At 44.7% G+C, this 19,038-nt stretch overlaps 1 protein-coding gene across 6 annotated transcripts in view; it reads right to left on the bottom strand.

The window, feature by feature from the left end:
• Positions 1-674: 674 nt before the first annotated feature.
• The window catches only part of nalcn (sodium leak channel, non-selective), a 57,527-nt gene continuing 39,163 nt past the window's right edge, over positions 675-19,038 (bottom strand). For all 6 annotated transcript variants that reach the window (XM_035604378.2, XM_035604370.2, XM_035604376.2 and 3 more), the window contains 29 exons: positions 14,728-14,864; positions 13,990-14,131; positions 13,676-13,749; positions 12,329-12,430; positions 12,133-12,202; positions 11,795-11,886; positions 11,502-11,624; positions 11,095-11,151; positions 10,577-10,697; positions 10,328-10,459; positions 9,882-10,049; positions 8,669-8,773; positions 7,908-8,014; positions 7,696-7,816; positions 7,499-7,597; positions 7,229-7,322; positions 5,959-6,065; positions 5,722-5,796; positions 5,479-5,598; positions 5,309-5,377; positions 5,047-5,195; positions 4,862-4,955; positions 4,269-4,401; positions 3,858-3,973; positions 2,694-2,851; positions 2,307-2,457; positions 2,078-2,227; positions 1,877-1,994; positions 675-1,632 (listed from right to left, as the gene is read on the bottom strand). In XM_035604378.2, coding sequence (XP_035460271.2) covers positions 1,490-1,632; positions 1,877-1,994; positions 2,078-2,227; positions 2,307-2,457; positions 2,694-2,851; positions 3,858-3,973; positions 4,269-4,401; positions 4,862-4,955; positions 5,047-5,195; positions 5,309-5,377; positions 5,479-5,598; positions 5,722-5,796; positions 5,959-6,065; positions 7,229-7,322; positions 7,499-7,597; positions 7,696-7,816; positions 7,908-8,014; positions 8,669-8,773; positions 9,882-10,049; positions 10,328-10,459; positions 10,577-10,697; positions 11,095-11,151; positions 11,502-11,624; positions 11,795-11,886; positions 12,133-12,202; positions 12,329-12,430; positions 13,676-13,749; positions 13,990-14,131; positions 14,728-14,864 — 3,327 coding nt within the window. In that variant the 3' untranslated portion in view covers positions 675-1,489. The remainder of the gene's footprint in view (positions 1,633-1,876; positions 1,995-2,077; positions 2,228-2,306; positions 2,458-2,693; positions 2,852-3,857; positions 3,974-4,268; positions 4,402-4,861; positions 4,956-5,046; positions 5,196-5,308; positions 5,378-5,478; positions 5,599-5,721; positions 5,797-5,958; positions 6,066-7,228; positions 7,323-7,498; positions 7,598-7,695; positions 7,817-7,907; positions 8,015-8,668; positions 8,774-9,881; positions 10,050-10,327; positions 10,460-10,576; positions 10,698-11,094; positions 11,152-11,501; positions 11,625-11,794; positions 11,887-12,132; positions 12,203-12,328; positions 12,431-13,675; positions 13,750-13,989; positions 14,132-14,727; positions 14,865-19,038) is intronic.

Below are 19,038 nucleotides of genomic sequence, written 5' to 3'. Positions count from 1 at the left end.
CTCAGGCAATATTGGAATTGGGGGAAAAAAAATAAAATAATAAACAGGGGAAATACTCAGGTAATACAGGCTTGCACACTATGTAGAGTTGATTATAGTCAGCATGTAAAAGATAAAGGGAGCTGAAAAGATATTTGTATGTTTTTGTGGAGCTAAAATTCCAATAGGGAATTGAAAACTGTTTTATCCAGAGGAATTTAGGATTTTTTATTATTTTCTTTTATCTACTCTCCTTTTCTTTCACATTTCATAAAATGCTGCGGATGCAATAATTAATCTTCCGAAATGTGACCTACAAATTTCCAGCCGTCCAACATGAAAGAGGTTTGCTTATTTAGTATTGAGTGATTAGTTTTCCACATGTACGTTGTGTGAAAATAATCCCATCAGCTCCAGAAACAACGACTTTTCAACAACCCAGCTGTTCCACAGTTAATGTTTTCAATTAGTCCAATTGGTTTTTAAAAGGTTTGTGCAACATCAGAAGTTTTTCAGCACACGAAGAACCGGACAAATACTAAAATCACAAAATTGAATTCGATATATATTTGGGGAATCGCCTCATGGATGTAGTTACTACATGGAAGTAGTAAGAAGAAGTAAGTCACTTCTGAGGTAAGTGTTTGCTTGACAGTGTTCGACGTGATGCAAAGAAAAACGAAATTGAACAATCATTTTACTCATATATGCCTACGCAGCGCAGGCCTTTATTAGAATAATTAAATACTCGATGAAGCTTAGAGATTATAATAATTTATAAAATATTTCATGTTTAAACTCCACACAAATACATGAGATAGATTTTTACCTTTGTAATTACATTCACAGTCATGGATCTAAAAGCAAAACCTTGTTCTGCCAACGAGAACAAGTGTCCTGGTCAAAGTGTAAAGTCACCATAAGAAAAATCAAATATTTATACTGATTAATAAACTCCATTAATACTGACGACCAAAAGAGGCGTCATCAGACACGTGGACTAAGACAGAGGAGAGGGAGACGGAGCGTTGACGTGAAAGGGGTGTCACAAGTTATGGCAGCTGCGTCGGCACGGTTACAGGGTTGGAATATTGAAAACAGGAAACAGCAGAACAGTAGAAAACACACACAGCAGCAGCAGCAGCAGCAGCAGCTTCTTTGTCCCTTCCCGTCACAGTCTGCTTCAACCATCACATGTACCTGCATAGAAAAAACCTCGGCAATCGTAATGAGTGAGAATCACAGAGGAAAAATGTAATACCTATTCCAGAGGTATGAAGTCGCCACTGCATGTCAAAAGGACAGCGGCGACAAGTGTCTCGCAGATATCCTGTCAACACTTTCTGAAAACCCCCGAACCTGGATATATATTTATAAAAAAAATAAAACAAAACACAGATCAGGAAAAATCTTCAGAGAGAGAAGCGGAAATTGACACAACTAGAGCGAGCTCAGCAAGACTTGCAGCCATTCTGTTAGAAAAACTGCAGGAAGCAACCGCGACTCATCTCTAAATGTCGATGAGGTCGTCGCCGCTCTCGTCGCTCTCCACGGTCAGCTGACGGGTCCACCACTTCTTCACCTCCGACCCCGAGGACGCCTCGTCGTTGACAGGGTTCATCTTGCACACTATGGACTTGACACTTGTGCGACCTGGCACAGACACAAACAGAAGAGTGCGCCTCAGTACTTTTGCGCCTTCATTTTTCTGCGTTCTGCATCGACAGGGCCTTTTTCTCCCCGTCAGACCACGATTGTAAATAAGAGCTGGTTATTCTGAATTATAACTTAACCACAAACGTGGCTTTTCCCATTAGCAGAGACGTACTTGAGGTGATGCTGTCCTCGACACAAACCTGCAGAACTTGCGATAGGCGGCAGACATGAGCGTACACACCTGCGGGAAGCCGCCACTGTCCCAGCTTCCTCTGAGGTCTCCCCAGGTCCGAGGAGTCCTGCCGGTAGCCGCCTCTGTCTGACAACGTGGGGCTCAGGAGCTGCTGGAGACCACTCATCTAAACAAAGAGGAGATATTCTTTGTTTCCCCCACTGCAAGCGCACACCTGCGGGTCGTGTCATGCGCTTCGCCGCGCGTTACCTCAGGCTGTGACGGGTTGTCGGGGTTGTTAGCATTGTGGTCCTCGCTTGGCACGGTGGTCTCGATGCTGGGGGGGTTGAGGAAGCGGCTCAGCTCCTGCTGCTGGCTCTCTCTCAAGCTGTGGATGATGCTGCACGACTGCTGCTGCTTCTGTGAGCGCGCACAGACATAGGCGGTCGGCGTGTGATGCGAGGGGCTGTGTGTGCAAGGTGACGGGCTCGAGACTTACCGCCCGGATGCGTTTGAGGCACTTCTTGAGCCACATGCGTATGGTCTGCTTGGCCACCTCTTCTTCAATGGTGTACTCCAGCTGTTCCCGGGCCAACAGCTCCTCCAGCTGGAGAGACTTCCTGATGTCCACCGAGCGATATGACAGCATGCTGTACGATCACACAAACACACGGGGAGCCCCACGCACAAAGACACGCAGCCGGGAGAGGGACATTTTTAGTGTTATGAAATTCAGTAGAATGTAAAACTATCAGCAATAAAATAAGAAGCCAGACTGCAAGTTTTTTTCCTAAATCCAAAAATTAAGAGTTGCCATTTTATTCCCCTCAAATGATGTCTTTACTACTCATATACTGCGTAAGAGCATATGCGCGTGCTCCATCACCTGAGCACGTCGTGGAAGGTCACGTCTCCGCCGCTGTGAAGGCGCTCCATCTCGTAGCACATGTGTTTGAACAGGAGCTTGTCTTTGTCCAGGTCCACCTCCAGCCGACCCCTGAGCAGACGCAGCAGGAACTTCACCCTCGACGTCGGAATCAGACCCTTGGGGGGAGGGGGGGGGGGGGGGGGGGGGGGAGAGACGGCCGCAAAAGTCACGGGGCTGACAGGACTGTGTGAATATTACATTTTGTCAAACTGCAGATGAGGGTGAGGGATTATAAACGAGATTTGATATTCTCTACAGCTCATTTTTAATGAGGAATATAATCAGCGGACTTGTCTGACAGATAGATAGATAGATAGATAGATAGATAAAGCATAAAGCAAGTTATCAGGCCCACACACGTCAGAAAAATATGAAAAAAAAAATACAAGAAATACAAAAAAAACCTGGCAAAACTAAAAAAATAAGGAATCAAATATCGTGCAACTTAAATAGATTTTTGAGTTTTGGAGTCAGAGTTTCAACTTGATAATGAATCCTGTAGTCTTGTTCCTGAGACTAAAGTTATTTATTTTTTTTAAAAGTTGCCCTGTTTGAATGACGTCTCATTATTTCCATATGAAATCTGTCAGTCTCCTACTACAACTAATATATATATATATATATATATATTTGAAATCACCACATAAGGGTAATTTAAAAACCTGTAGTCATACAGTCTTTCTTTTAATGGCCTCTTTGGTTTCCAGAGGTGTGTTTGAAATGGCATGTCAGGTAGGTATAATGACAGGCAGGGGTGAATATGGTTGGGTTTCTTCCATTCCTATTTGGTATTACTGCATGGACAAATTGGCTCAATCATGTAAGATTGCTATGTGTGTTATACCGTGATTGCCCTTGCTTGTAGAATAAATAATAAAAAAAAAATCCTATATCCATGTGACATTGTGGATAAATAGAGGGGGGTCTACACTTTTAATCCGTCACCCACTGTTCTAATTACGTTCTCTCTCTCTTTCCCCTTCAGCCCTGCTCATTAGCTTCTGTGCAGATTTTTTTTTTATCTTTCTCTATATATCATCCCTTTCGCTCGTAGCCATATGATCATCATCTCCTCCCCTCCGCTGTGTCCTCGTCCTCTTTCCCTATCGCTAATTTTCTCACCTCCCGTTTGTCATCCACCATGTTCCAGATGATTTGGAAGTGCCTCAGGTCATTATAGCTCAGCAGCTGGTCCTCCTCGGTGGAGTAGAACAGAGAGAAGTTCTCCACGATGATGGCTGCGGCGAGAGAGAGAGGGATATTAACATGGGGGAATATGCCATAATAGACATATCTCTGTAGTTTTAATTGTGAGCAGAAACAATGATCTGCATTTGTGTAACAATGAATATATGAATACAAGTTGTGCTTCCTTTTAGAGCAGTGAACATCTATTCATATTATGATCCTATAAGTTAACAGCTCGGTTTTCTGGGACACGTGTGTACATGTTTAGTTTTGTCCCCAAATTAGATGCGAGATGTGACTAATACAAGAAAACACACACACACACACACACACACACACACTTACCAACAAGTAGGTTGAGCATAATGTACGCTATAATGACGTAAAAAGAGCAGAAGTATATAAGCGCTCCAGCGTAGTTGCCACAGTCAGTCTCCCAGTAGCGATGTTTATCTGGTGTGCAGAACGGAGCCTGCACCTGGCAACAACAAAAATAACCAAAACACATATTTCACATATTTCACATAAACAAGCAGGTAATTCAATTTTTTTAAATAGCTACACTAAAAGTTTGATTCGCCCAAATTATATAAAGCCAGATTTGCATTATGTATCCAGCCATGCAGAAAGCAACACCAACAATTCTCATTGGGGCACTTAGTTTTGTGTAAAGGTGTGAAAAGTGCTGAGGTCAGTGAAGTTTTACGAAGCTATCTGAACAACTGGGAGAAACTAAAGCAGCTGTAAATGTGGCTGTGGGCGCCACAGACAAAAAATCCACTAACCGCCATTGTATTTGAGGGCAGCAGTAAATTGAGGTGACCTAACCCCTTTCAACATATAATATAGAGTAAATGATATACAATATTTCTTGCTACATTTGCAATGTTCCTCTGTCTGCGGGAAATGTGTGCTGGGCCTGCATTGTCCCGTCTTACCATACAGTCGTGCATGATTTTATTCCAATCTTCCCCCGTGACAATCCGGAAGAGAACGGTGATGGCCTTGCCCGCTGTGGAGAAGTTGGCGTGCCTGCGATTTTAGGGGGAGACAAACATTCGGACAACTCTTTAGAGACGTGCTTCACTGCGAGCGGCATGATGAGGGAAAAAGGAATTCTTACCGGTTGATGTTCTCCCCGTACTTGACAGTTCCAAAGAGGACGACGCCGGCGAACGCGTAGCAGAGGAGGAGGAGGAACATGCCCACGATGATGAAGAAGCTCTTGTACATGCTGACGACCACAGTCAACAGCAGCATTTTCAGCGTCACCTTGACACAAGAAACACACACACACACACACACACACACACACATTCAGAGGCAATCTTCACTATTACACTGGATTTTTTTTTCTTTTTTTTCCCCCTACAAAACATACTCACATGCTTCCCACATATTGTGAAGAATCTGAACACGATCACACATGTGCCCATCATGTAGGTATAAGCATTCTGTGGGAGGGAAACATGATATAGTATTATATCCATATCCATATCAATCAATGTACTTTCTAAAGATTTTTCTCTCTGAATGAAACAGGGATTTTTCTAACCAGCAAGGCAAAGTGCAGGACAATCCAGATGACTCCCAAAGAAGTGACCAGCAGGTCATAGCGATTCCGTCTGCTCTGCCAGTAGCCCGCTGGAGACATGGCTATAAGCTTCATGGTGACCTGGGGAATAAAAAAAAAACGGCAACATTTAACATCAGACATTTATCCGCACGCGGGGGAAGCAATCCGATTAAAACCTTTCAGGAAAAAGTCACGGATGAGCAGACGGGATGACAGACTCACCTCCAGCACGAATATGAAGGTGAAGACTACCGACATGGTGGCGAGGGGAAATGTGACTTGGTCATCGACATCCCACTGGAGGAGAGAGAGTCGCACGCAAAACATCATTCGACAAAACAAACCACCTCCAACTCTCGTTCACGCGAAACAAATGGTCATTGTAGACAAATCAAATCAAATATCGTAAAACAGGAATCGTACACACAGTTAGTGAGACGAAGTGATGTGAGGCTCTACCTTGACTGACAGCAGCACTGACTGTGCCAGCACCAGCACGGCAATACCCCGTTTGAAGAAGGGATGTTGAGTGATGTCGTACATCTTGGCCCGGAAACCACCGTTCTCTGTCAGTCGGACAAGAAAAACAAGATTTACAGAAAACTGTGGAAGTGAAAAAAAAAAAAAAATGTGATTGTTTGTTTGTGAGGGTGGAACCAATACTTCAGTCAAATCCGTGATCAGATTTGAATGTCTGTTGCTGTGGCAGTGTTTTTTTGTGTGCGCGCCAGCTGATATTTCATCTGCGGTAGTACACCTTAGTGTCCTGCAGATGGCAGTCACGGTCTACTCACACTTGTATTGTGTCCAGAAAATGATAAAGCGCCAACAATTCAAAGAAAGAAAGAAAGGCCGTCTCCTCCGAGGCCCATAGGAAGACTCGCCCCTGTTTTTTTTTTCAAGGGATGAGTTTTGCTGATGGGGTTGGCGATTAGTGAAGGTCACGCTGACTCATGGTTCTGCCGATACAGTACATCAAGTATCGGGCACTGAGATTACATATGACTACTGACCACCAAGTCAATTCGAGCAACTACTTCGAGGAGGACCAGTGAGCGAAAGGCTGTAATGATCTGCCAGTAGATCGTAGTAGTGGCCTTTGGATGGGGATCAAAGTCGGGCTGACACGTTTGGTGGCAGCGGCTCCGCTGACTAAAACTGACGGCATTGATTTCTTTTCTCTCAGTTCTCAGCCTCAACTCTGCCAACAGATTTGCCACACACCCCTCCGTCCATTCAGGGAACATTCCCATGTTGAATCCATGTCAGAGTGTGTGTGACGTCGTCTTATTACTAAGCGTTACTGCCTGTCCAAACCTTGGATGTGAATTTAGATAATTTAGATAAAGCTCATAGTTTGGAGATGCAATAAACTCTGTAAAATAAATTTCCTGCGGAAGCCTGTGACAGCCGTGACTCAGCGTCTGAGCTACTCCCATTATTTGTCTTCATATCCAGTTTTCTTTCATTTCCGCTGCGAGTCATCGTTTGGGGTGTCACGATGAATCCCGCCCAGGATCAAACAAGGACTCTTGAATATGGATTAATCATCCAGGTGATGCTTATTAACAATTCGCAGAGCACACACCACAATATCGATCAGGAGACCGGGACGAAGCCGTGACTTCCACGATGTTGAGCTTGATACGCTACATCTCTCTGTCGTAGTGCATAACAATTTCCAGAGCATCCGCCGTGCGTGTTTGTGTTCTGACATGCGCGTCCGTACCTGGGCGAGGGGGCAGGTGGAGAGGTTGAGCTATTTTCAATCGACTCTTCAGGTCCTCCCATCTTCTCTGGTCCACTGTTAGCAGAGCAGTGCCCTTATGGTGGGAGATGTAACACATTCAAATCTGGGAGGTGTTGAATATCACGCACTGTTACTGCAACCACTCTACGTTGAATTTCTTCTTTTCTGTTGCCGAGTAAAGTCAACATCTTCCCCAAACAAACTTAAAATATGAGGCGGCTCTATCTGATGTACACGTGTGGCGCTTACCTTGTTCTCATTGAAGTTTGCTATGACGACGCCAACAAACAGAGTGAGTCCAATCATGCATCCCAGGAACACAAAGACATGGATGTAGATGCCGTGGATCTGAAGACAGAGAGGTGTATAAAACTGAGCTGAGTCACATTCACGGTCGTCTCTGTTTGAATAAACTTTGATTGAAAGTGTTAGAAAAGGTTCAGTACCGGTCCAACGCGGTGAATTATGACGTCCCGGACCTCCACCCATCCTTTGAGCGACAGCACTTCGAACAGGGCCAGCATGGCATTTCCCACATTGTCAAAGTTGAAATTACGAGGGTTGGCCCTGGGGAAGCACGGAGTCGACACGTCATTCACCGGCCGCATGAAAACAATCTTAAATAAAGCGGTAATAAAACGACAAGCAGCAGTCATACCAGACTCTCGGTACCCAGAAACCCGGTTTCTTCTCCCCGGGCCTCAGTTTCAGATTCAGGTTTTTGGAAATGCTGACGTTGATTCTGAAGATGCCATGACAGTCCACCTGTAAATCCATGCAGATTCAAAAAAAACAACAATTAGAACAGAGAGTAAAATAGGAAAAATTAAGTTGTTTGTGATGTTATTAACTTAAATAATATGACACAAATGGACATACTGTATTTGTTTTTGTCTAAAATGTATGTGGTTTTATTTATAAGTCCTAAAAACTCACTGAGCAAAATGTGTTTCTCCTCACTGATAATATTTAATAATAATAATACATTTCATTTATAGAGAACTTTTCATTGCTAAAGGCAATCTCAAAGTGCCAAATGCAGGTTAGTACATAACAGCAATGTAGAATAATCAGAATAACATAATATTCCAAAAAATCTCATCAGTTAACTTTGTTAGTACAATATCTTTATTATTCTAATTAGGAATTAGAAAAAAATTAAATAAACTTGTTTGAGCATTATGTCGAAAAAAGCACCTGTAAAGTTTGTTTTATTTCCTGTATCATAAAAGATATTCCTGTATCAGCTCAAGCTGAAAGGTGCAAGATAGCTGTTGTTAAGAAAGTAGGACAAAAGGAAGCAGTGGATTATTGATTCGACTGAGGAAACCCCTTCTGGAGCTCGTGGTCCTCTGCTCTGCAGGGAGTCTGGTGTGGGAGGAGGCGGTTCAGTGCGGAGGATTATGTCTCTTGCTGTACCCGTTTGAGGATGTGCGGGTCGTTGCACTTTGCGAGCTTGCCGGCGAACAGTTGAACTCCGAAGCTTGCAAACACCAGCATCAGTGTGAGGAGCAGAATGGAGACCTGCGGGGAGAGTCCGTGAAGAGTTTAAGGCAGACGCACCCTGAACATTACAACTTAATCCAAGCCTGAGATGTCAAAAAAAAAAAGAAAAGGAGATTAAAGAGCAACCGGGGTCATGGGTCGACCCGGACATCGGTCTCCCCGCTGGCAATTCAACGCGAGAAAACTGAATTCTTTCACTGGAGTAACTGAACTGAAACAAACACTCCCGATAAAAAACCACAACATTATGATTAATGTGGTTTAAGCAGTGAGCTAGTTTGCATTGATTTACGCATAAAGTAAAATGATCAAATCTGGCAATAGCTGTTGTCCCCAGCTGCTTCGTACTGTAAAACAAGCTTCTCCTTCAGGTCATTAAATCCCTGCGGAGATGTGAAGGCAGCAGGACGCACGCTAATTCATCTGCTGACTCCGCCTCAGCTCCTCTCATCCCGTGCGTCACGCAGAGCTTTCCCCCCCCAACTTTTCTTTGCAGTATTTCAGCTGTGTGGTATTCTTGAAAGGCCTCACCATGCTGATACTGTCACATTTTGAGATGAGGATGAGCAGAATGAGGACAACAACAACAACAACAACAAAATCATCAAACATAAACAGCTTCGTCAGGGTATGTGTTGTGTGTTCACACTGTGCTGCTCAGCAACGTCTACCGATATCACCCCCCCCCTCCCTCGACAGCTGGCTTCTCCGAGAACGATAACCTGAAGCCACCTATGCCCAGAATTTAATAGTAATAAGAGCAAAAATTCAATAAAAGGTGAATAAGATGCATTCGTGTACAAACCCAAGTTGTATCACTGCATATTTAAAAAAATCTATGCTATAAATCATGACACTTTACTGCCAATAGTTGTTTTCATATTTCAGAGCATTTTCATCACTATTTTCTAAAGTTTCCAGCAAAGAAAGTTGCTTTTATTATACTGCACTGAAGTGATATGTATTAAAACAACTACCTGCCAGATAAAGACAATACCGGTAATGCTTTATCTTATTGTCGCCCACTATTGAGTGTTTTTCTTTTCTAATTAAATGGTCAAAAGTAAGCTTAAGGGTGAGAAGTATTACTTATGGTAAATCCCCTGAAAAGTGCAAAGCCACTAACCAGGAAAATCTCCTTGAATCCTTTGAGAACCTCCCGCACCACTTTCCTCATCTGGGGTACGAGCTTGAAGATCCTGAGCGGACGCAGGCAGCGCAGCATCATCAGCAGCTGAGCCCCAGACTCGGGGGGGACGTCGGGGGGCAGCCAGCACAGAAAGATCAGACTCACCTGCAGTGGCCACACAGCGGGGCAGGGAGGGATGCATAGTTAAGAGAAGAGAAATCCAAAAAGAACAAGCAAATGCAAACGCAGATCAGCGGAGTTGTTTCTGAAATCGAAAAAATCTGAAATGATCATGGTGAAGCTGTCAAACTCAATGACGTTATATGATCGCTGGCAGCTATTTGAATAAGACAAACCCTCGAAGAGGGTATGATTCATCCACTATGATCCAATCATTTTGTATTCAAATGAAGCCGTCTATAGACCGGGTGATATTTTCTCACCAGATAGATGAAGATGTCCATGACTCCTCCGAAGTCTCTGATGACCGCCGTGGGGGTGAAGAACAGCCCGTCGGCCATGATCTTCAGGTTGAGCTCGATGCTCATGAAAATCACGAACACGTACTCGCCGATCTGAAACGGGGGGGGGGGGGGAAGAGACACACACGGCGGTTTTACCGAAACAACTGTGCAGCGATGTCTCCCGCTCGCTCGCTCGCTTTTATTCGCGCAGCCATCGGTTCCAAATACCTGCAGCGTGGGGACGTGCATGACCCTGGTGAAGGGCGACTCGAACATCATGGAGATGCAGGAGCAGATGGTGACGACGATCATCACCCAGTCCAAGTAGGTGACCAGGCCCAGAAGATCGCTGGAAGGACACACACACACACACACACACACACACACACACACAATATTTTCACACAAAAATACGGGAGATTTGAGCCGTTTTTTGAGAATTTACACAGAAATAAAATATGTAGGTCAAGAAAGCTGCTTGGTTTGGCATATACTCCCACTTCAAGAGAATGAGATGAGTGCAGAAAAAGAGAGGGTATGCGAGAGCTGTGCTTGGCTGAACCACGATCGGGTTGCATACATCTATTTAAAGAGCTCTTCATTTCAGAATTTTCATTCCTAACCACCAGTTTTAGAGGAAAACACAAACAGGCACGTAATGAGATACAGAATGCATAAGTATTCCACTGCTGTAGAAACAAGCAGATGAGCAGAGAGGAGACAAATCAATAATTCATTGCACTTACTAAAGCTGGTGGTAGTTGGTGTTCTTCACTGCTCCTGTTATGGGGTCAGTTTTGGATCTAGATACAAATCCATAAAAATGAAATACACTTTCAGCATTTTGACGTGAAGAAAAAAAAGGCTGCATGAAGGCTGCATGAAGTATGCCTTTGGCTTACATGTCTCGTGAATTATAAATGAAATACAAACTCTTATAAAACAGAAAGCGAGTGCTCTGTTCAAAGACGATTAACAAACATTAGTTTGATATAAAGTAATCGCAGACAGATGGACAAACATGAACTGTCCACCATGTGTATTTTGTGACCGCTTGTTTGCCCAGTGAAGCATAGAAAAAAAATGAATATAACTAATTTAAACTACACAGTACACACACCCATTTCAAAGTTTAAATGGAAAGAGATCTTACGCGTTGAAGCGAGCTCGAACAATCATCCTGCAAAAGTTCCTGAAGCGGTGCTCCCGGCCCACGATGAAGAGAGGCTTATCGAAGTAAGGATGGTTTTCTCTCAGCTCCTCCTCCTGGACTTTTCTGAACACGGCAAAGCACAGATATGACACGAACACCCGTTACACAGCGAGAGCTAAGTAGTGACTAAAGTTAACGGGATGGTTATTTTCTACAAATACATTTATTTTTTTGTCAGAAACTTAATTAATCTTTTGATATTGATTGGGGTTTTTTTTTTTGTGATTGAATACCTTTTCATCTCTGCTTGTTCTTTCTTTTCTTGGATCATCTTGATCTCACTGTCCTCCCTCTGGGCGTTCCGGTAGCGTACGGTGCTGGAATGCTGGATGAGAGAAGAGGCAAAGACGTTATTCAACAATTTCTTTGGTCAGTTTTTTCCAACTGCTTTTCATATTCTCACATAGTCTGAGGAAATCTTGGCGGAAAAAAAACATGAACTGCAAACAAACTGGAGAACAGCGTTTTTCTGAGAACATGCAAGCACACAATACAACACATTTGTCCTTGAGTTTGTGTGTGTGTGTGTGTGTGTGTGTGTGTGTGTGTGTGTGTGTGGCGGTCTGCTCACATCCTGGGTGAGAGTCTCCAGCGACTTCCCTCGGCTGATCCTTTGACTTGTAGAACCATGTCTCAATGATCTGCAGATGAAAAGAAGGAGATTTGTAAGAAAATGTAATACATATTACAGCACAGGTAGATTAGTTTGCACTTGTGTTTCTCTATGTGTGTGTGTGTGTGTGTGTGTGTGTGTGCGTGCGACAGACCTGCGCTCTTGCCGTATGTGATGCTGGACACTGAGTATGGAGCGCTCTTTTGTTGGCTGGCCTTCGAGAGATCCACTCAGCATACGCTGTCTGGTACAAGCCCTGGAAAAAACATGCGGAAAGAAATATAGTTTTCTGCTCATGATCAGTAATCATCGAACGCGCTACTGTACGTATCTTCTTCCTATGTCAGTCTGGACTCAAATGAGCAGTGGTGCAGGGCGTCAATGGAAAGCTTCCAATCATTCCACTATTCAGTGTGTGTGTGTGTGTGTGTGTGTGTACACAAGAACAGAGCTAATGACACTGTTGGCACCATCACTATGTGTGTACTTTAATCATTTACCTGCTCACGCTGGACAGGCGCGCATGTTTGCTTATGTTGATGCGACTGTGAACCTAATTGTGTGCTTGTGTGGAAGATGACAGGCCAGACAGATCGTGTCATGACTACTGATATGCTGCCCGTCTCTCAGACTGAAAGAATAAGGTGGACGTGGGAGTGTGTGTGTGTGTGTGTGTGGGGGGGGGGGGGGGGGGGGGGGGTTCAGTTTGGACACGGTGCCGGCGAGCTAATCTACACTAAGTGCCAGCTTTGCCATGCCGAACAGCAAATTATCCATTTACTTCATCGCGAGAGTAAATGAGTCTGAAGTGGGTCTGTGTGTCTTTGTGTGAGCGTGTGTCTGAGAGAGAAAGACGCATTAACAAATGCCAGAGTGCTGTTACAGCGGAGGCTACATCTAATATGCGTGCACATGATTGGTTTCACCCACACAAAGACTGGGATGTATTTCACGAGAGCAGGCGATGCATACTAAACGCGTCTGGCTGCGGTCTCCGAGGACGGTGCCGAGCCAAAAACTTTTATGATCTCTTGATTAATATCAAAAAGAACGCGACAGACACGAAAGTGGGAAGAAGATTAAAGTTGCAAGTCAAAGAGAGACGCGTCGGTTCGGGTGAAAGGTGATTTAGGCTGACTGGTGTTTCATCAGCATTCCGACGGCAGCGTTTTATGTCGGAGCAGGTCCTAGGTACAGATGACAACATAAATCAAACAGCATTTTTATTTGAGCAAACTTTTAAAGCTCATTTTAAAACCTACATGTCATTTGACCTGCAGATCAGCAAAACCACACTCGAGCTACTTTCAGACACGATGATGCCCAGGAGTCCGGACATTTTCCTGAAGATTTTCCGGCGGGGCAGTACGAGAAAAACGCAAATGTTGCTCCGAACAACTACAGCGAGCGAATGGGCGCGCTGATGACTGCAAACGGACATTTTCCTGATTCTCTCGTCTGAATTCGACAGCTTCAGTGGGGAGGTGATGACGTGTCTTACCGCAGGATTTTATTGATTGTTGTTTCTTTTTCCAGGAGGTTACGAGCTCGTATACTAAATATCGACCTGCGGAGCTGAGAGAGAGAGAGAGAGAGAGAGAACACACACAGACAGAGTACATTAGCTGGGAGTTTGTGGAATTTAGTGCATCATCCAAAAACACAACAGTAAGTGGAAGCTCCTACGTCTATTGTATTTATTATTGCTTTGGTTTATCTACTGTGCGTCTAGCCAGGGAGAGGAAGCAATCACCTTTGTCATTCAGTGTGAAAAAAAGAGTGAGACGGCGAGTTAAAGAAAGTGTGTATGAGTACCTTTTGGTCGATATACTTGTTGTCTTCAATGGCGGAGCGTTTGGAGTGGTCACAGGAGGACGACGAGGCGGAGGGAAGACGCCGGAACAAACAGCTGGTGTCCTGCTGCTGTCGATCAATGAACTGCTTCATAAAACTCTCCCTGGAGCACACGACGACAACACGACAACACAACACACACACACACACACACACACACACACACACACTCATGATCAATTTTAATGCATGGTTTCCAGGTGAAGAAATGGCTTAAGGATTGAAGCATAATCATAACGGTACAGTATATCTTCAAAGCATCTCAGCCGTAAAGAACGTCTTTGGGGGTACTGGCTGCAGCAGCAAAGGAGCCGGCTGTGCACTAATCAGCAACTAAATGATAACAAATGATGAGGGTCCACTTTGTTGGACATAATTCAGTTTTCCAGCCTGCAACTGGAAACGGGTCTTGGATGTTCCTTTTTTTCTCTTTAAGTCATATCAGGTAATAAATGTACAGGAGTTACTGCTGGGTAACATTTTTTTTTCCCCCCCTTGATTTTCTGTTGATGACATTTGAGCTTGTGTAGATCCGTTCCAAGTGTTTGAAATATAAGATGCATAACTTAATTAAATGCATTTGACAAGGCTGCCTCTTTTTATTTTTAACCGCTTGGTATGGGATAACAAAATAAATCACAAATAACATCAAATTCTCAGGAGAAAAACAAAAAAAAGTGAGTCTATCTGCGACCGTACCTGATTCTGGGCACAGTGAAATCAGAAGGGAGCTTGGAGATCTTCACCATCTGAGGTCTGTTGGGGAACTTCTCAAAGATCCTGAGTCGCAGGGGGAGCTTCTCTTTGGTGTCGGCGTTGGCTTCACTTTGCTTGAGCTGACGGAGGGAAGGAGAGCGACAGCTCACGCACAGAAGAGACGAGCAGAGGCAAGATGCGGGGAAAGGGTAAAGTGAGCCACGCGATGATAAGAATGAAGAAGAGAGGGATTACATACGGTACAGAAGGAAGCAAAGGGCACAGTTGACTTGAGTTTGGACTGTGGGAGGATTTGGGATTGTTTGAGAACTGCATGAAGTCACTGCTGGTATTTATGGAGGAAAAGCACAAGACTAAGCCTGGTCCTGCCAGAGGAGACGGGGGGGGGGGGGGGGGGGGGGGGGGGGGTTCAGAGGTTTTTTGCCTCAGACTTTGCGGGGTGCAGCTTCATGTTCCTGCCTGATGATGGCAGCAACACTATTACCTGCGCCACACATACACAGCACACGTAGCACAGACGACCACATTTAGGGTTCAGAGTTCCCACTTACTTTCAGAAAAGAATGGAGAGAGCGACAAAAGAAAAAAGAAGGAAAAAAAAAAAAAGACAGATTACTTTGGAGTTGGTTGATGGACAAAAGAAAAAGGGGGCGACAGTTGGAACAACGTGCACGTGTGTGCGAGCCTGAGCGCTGTGGCCTAAAAACAGCAAAAAGAGATGACAAAGGATAGAAACCAACTATTTCCATTTTAATGACACATGGCACGGGGGCTGATTGAAATTCCCTTGCAGGTGTTCTCTGTCCGGGCGCCTGGAGATAACCTCCGATGCGTCGCAGATTAGGGCCTGGGAGTGAACTGCGTTTGGTGGCGACGGCGAACGGCAGCTTATCATTCAGAGCAGACGACCCCCGTGGAAAGTATTGACTGGGCTCGGGGGAATGCTTCTCCGTCTGACTACCAGTGAAAACGTCGCCTCCATTGTGTCCGCGTATTTTTTCGGTATATTCCTGCGTCTCGTCTGACTGGGAGTGACCGCACGTCGAGCGCAGCCTCTCGGATTTTTTTTAGGGGATAACAGCCGGGGGGACCTGACAAAAGGAGGCAATGGAAAATCTGTCTATCCTCTTTTCTTTTCTCTGGCAACCTAAAGTGTGGGAGTTTTCTCTTTTGCCCTGAGTGGGCGAAGTGGTGAGTGGCGTGCTGTGAAGATGGAATTATGCAGCGGCGTTTGCTCGCCGAGGCTTTTCTGTCTACATTTCTGACTCCCAGGATAGAAGGGGGTAGGATAAGAGAAGAGGCAGAGACGGAGACTGAACTGAGCGAGCGAGGGGGAAGTGGACAGAAGTACACGTATGGGGAAAATAATAATGACACACAATGTGAGGGACGAATAGAAACAGAAAAGTGGGGCTGCACTTTTTTTATGCTGCACGCGCGGCCGTGTAGAACAGAAAAACCAAATATGGATGAGCAAAACTGAGAGCGTCTTCCTTGTGCTGCACTTCTCCGGACGAAACATACATTAAGTGCTGCAGTCATCTCAAACGCTACACATTTGGATACTGAAGCTAAAAAACACACACACACACACACACACACACACACACACACACACACACACACACACACACACACACACACACACACACACACACACACACACACACACACACACACACACACACACACACACACACACACACACACACAGTGGAGAATTAATATGGACCCCGCTGTTCCCACAGGTCCTAATCAATTGGGCAACCTCAGCGAGATGTACAGTTTAGCCGAGGCTCCTGCACCCTTATCTGCAGCAGTATCCCATTACAGCGAAAACTTTCCCTGCCATCTCGGGTCCTTTGTCGCTCCCCCGTGTTCATCTCCCATCCTCCACCTCTTAAGACAATTTGTTCTTCTCCATCAAAGTGAGCATCCACCCGCGTCTATTCATTCACGACTGCCCCGGCTATCAAAGTCTTGGTTGCCGCTTCGCGTTTTCGGCTCGTTGCCTCCTTCCCTCACATCTCTCCATCCTTTCCGGGGTTCTTTTTTTGCTTCCCAAAAGAGGGAAAGAGAAAAGTTGCAGCGACAGGAACAAACTTGCACATTCAAAAAGAGCCGCGGTTCAAACGTCTTTCCCGCAAACAGCCGAGTGAAGTGCAGTGTGTGAGCCGCGTCCTTTGATTTATCGGCTTATTTTATTTCAATACTGCATCTGAGTCCACTACAGGACGGATCACGCTGAGAAGCCTTTGTTTGAGGAAGCGCTATCATACCTTCATGTCCAGGCGGCCTTATGTGAGAAGAAGCATTTTTGCTGTACGATCAGATGAAATCGGTTCCTTAATCACTGATCACTGTAAGCCTGTGGTGAGTCCATACGCCAATAATTCGCCATAGATCACTATTAACTGTACGTACTAAGACACCGGGCCTTCGGTCTGGTCAATACGTAGGATCAATAAAGCAAACATGGACACAAAGCTCCGGAACAGAGAACATACCAGCAAAATCTGACTGACTAGTGATTACTGGTCGCACGTGTGTACTGCATCTTGGAGGAGGGATTGCGTTCACCTGTATCGAAGCGCACACTCGACAATATCATACATTGCATGGCTACATGTGGCCTAATGTAAGAGAGACCACGTGTAGTGATGGAGCCATTGGTGCAGTATCACACGTTCCCCTCAGCTTTACAGAGCGTTTTAGTGTCAGAGACAAATGTTTGGGTTTCGCCGCTTGCAACTCTGGATCATTTGTTTAAATAATGAAAGATAATGACCCAAGACACTAGAAGAAATTAATAAGACAGTGATTAAGAACCGTGGAAGAGCAGCTCTTTAATTTAGCTCAGTGAGCCGATTTAGGTTAAGCTGGACAGAAGGTGAAAGTAAAGCAGCCGACAAGTGCAACATTAGTGGGAACAAACCAAGTGGCAACCCACGTTGACGTCCCCCCCACTGGTTTGTGAACTGCCGTTTTGTTGCAGAGAATCGCTTTTTGACCGGCGCCATCTTGTTTTTTTTATTTATTTGCAACCACACGTAGGAGCGGGGGTTGGGTCTGACTGAGAGTTCATCCACATCCCTGCACCCATGCACCGATTGGACCGTACTAGCTGTCAATCATGTGCTATGTCATCTATTTTACGCTAAATGGGACCATCATTTACTAAAAGAACATCATCCCAAATTGGAGGAGGCTTGAAACTAGCCATTGAGACAATAAACGGCTCAGGAAAATGTTTATTGACGTTATAAATCAAATTAGTGTCGTTTTCTCATAGACTTCTATAGAAAATGCCTTTTTTTTGCAACCAGTAGAGTCGCCCTCTGCTGGTGATTCCAGAGAATACAAGCTTCAGGCACCTCAGCATTGGCTTACTCTTCCGGATCCAGTGACTACTGGATACTCCAAGATTTTAGAATCAATTTAGGACTAAAATTATGTGAAAGAAAGACACTGTAAATTTCAGCAACAACTGGAGATGGACAAAAGGAAAAATGGAGGTGTTTTGAAAACTTAAGTATGTGTGCGTGTGACAGTCACGTGTAGTAAGTGCATTGCACCTGTATGTCTGAAGGTTGGGTGCTTAGGTGGGAAAAATAAAAAAAGTCTCTGTTTCCTTTTGTGTCACAGTCAGTGGTTGATAAATCCAGATCAGCGCTTCGCTTGCCAAAGATGAGATTTAGTGTACGGTGTGCGGTGTAACAGCGGAGCCGAGACTAATGTGTTTTGCCTTGAGACCCATTCAGGTGAACCCGCGACTGCCTCCTCCTCCATTCAAGCCAATTTCAGGCTCGGCTGGGCTAGGGAGCTCTCCGGCCGGGAATTCCAAAGCTCTCCTGACCAAGGCTGAGAGAAATAATAATAATAAAAAAAAACTAATGCCGAACATTACCATTAGACCAAAATTGAGTCGAAGATATAGTTCAGACGAGGGGTGAAGGGTCAGATTAGGTAGTGGGTGACGATCAACTGGGAATGAAACCGGTTCAAACGAGTGAAAAGCCTCTTCTTTTGTTGGAAATCCTTACATTATTATCAGCATTAATATGTCTATGTAATACACATGATTATATACAGGGTACTCAAGCTACTGCCTGATGCAACGGCTTGGAAATCATTGATGTGGAAGTACAAAAAGCCTGTCAAATTCTTAAGCATTCTGCTCGTTTGAGCAGTTCAGCAAAAGACCTCATAAAAAATCACAAGCACAGAGTCGGTGACTCTGAAACGCTTGCGACTCCCTCCGAAACTCTCTCCGACCGGCGCCGGCGAAAAGTG

This window comes from Scophthalmus maximus, chromosome 14 (assembly GCF_022379125.1).
Source record: "Scophthalmus maximus strain ysfricsl-2021 chromosome 14, ASM2237912v1, whole genome shotgun sequence".
NCBI lineage: Eukaryota > Metazoa > Chordata > Actinopteri > Pleuronectiformes > Scophthalmidae > Scophthalmus > Scophthalmus maximus.
This window is presented reverse-complemented; position numbering and strand designations above follow the sequence as displayed.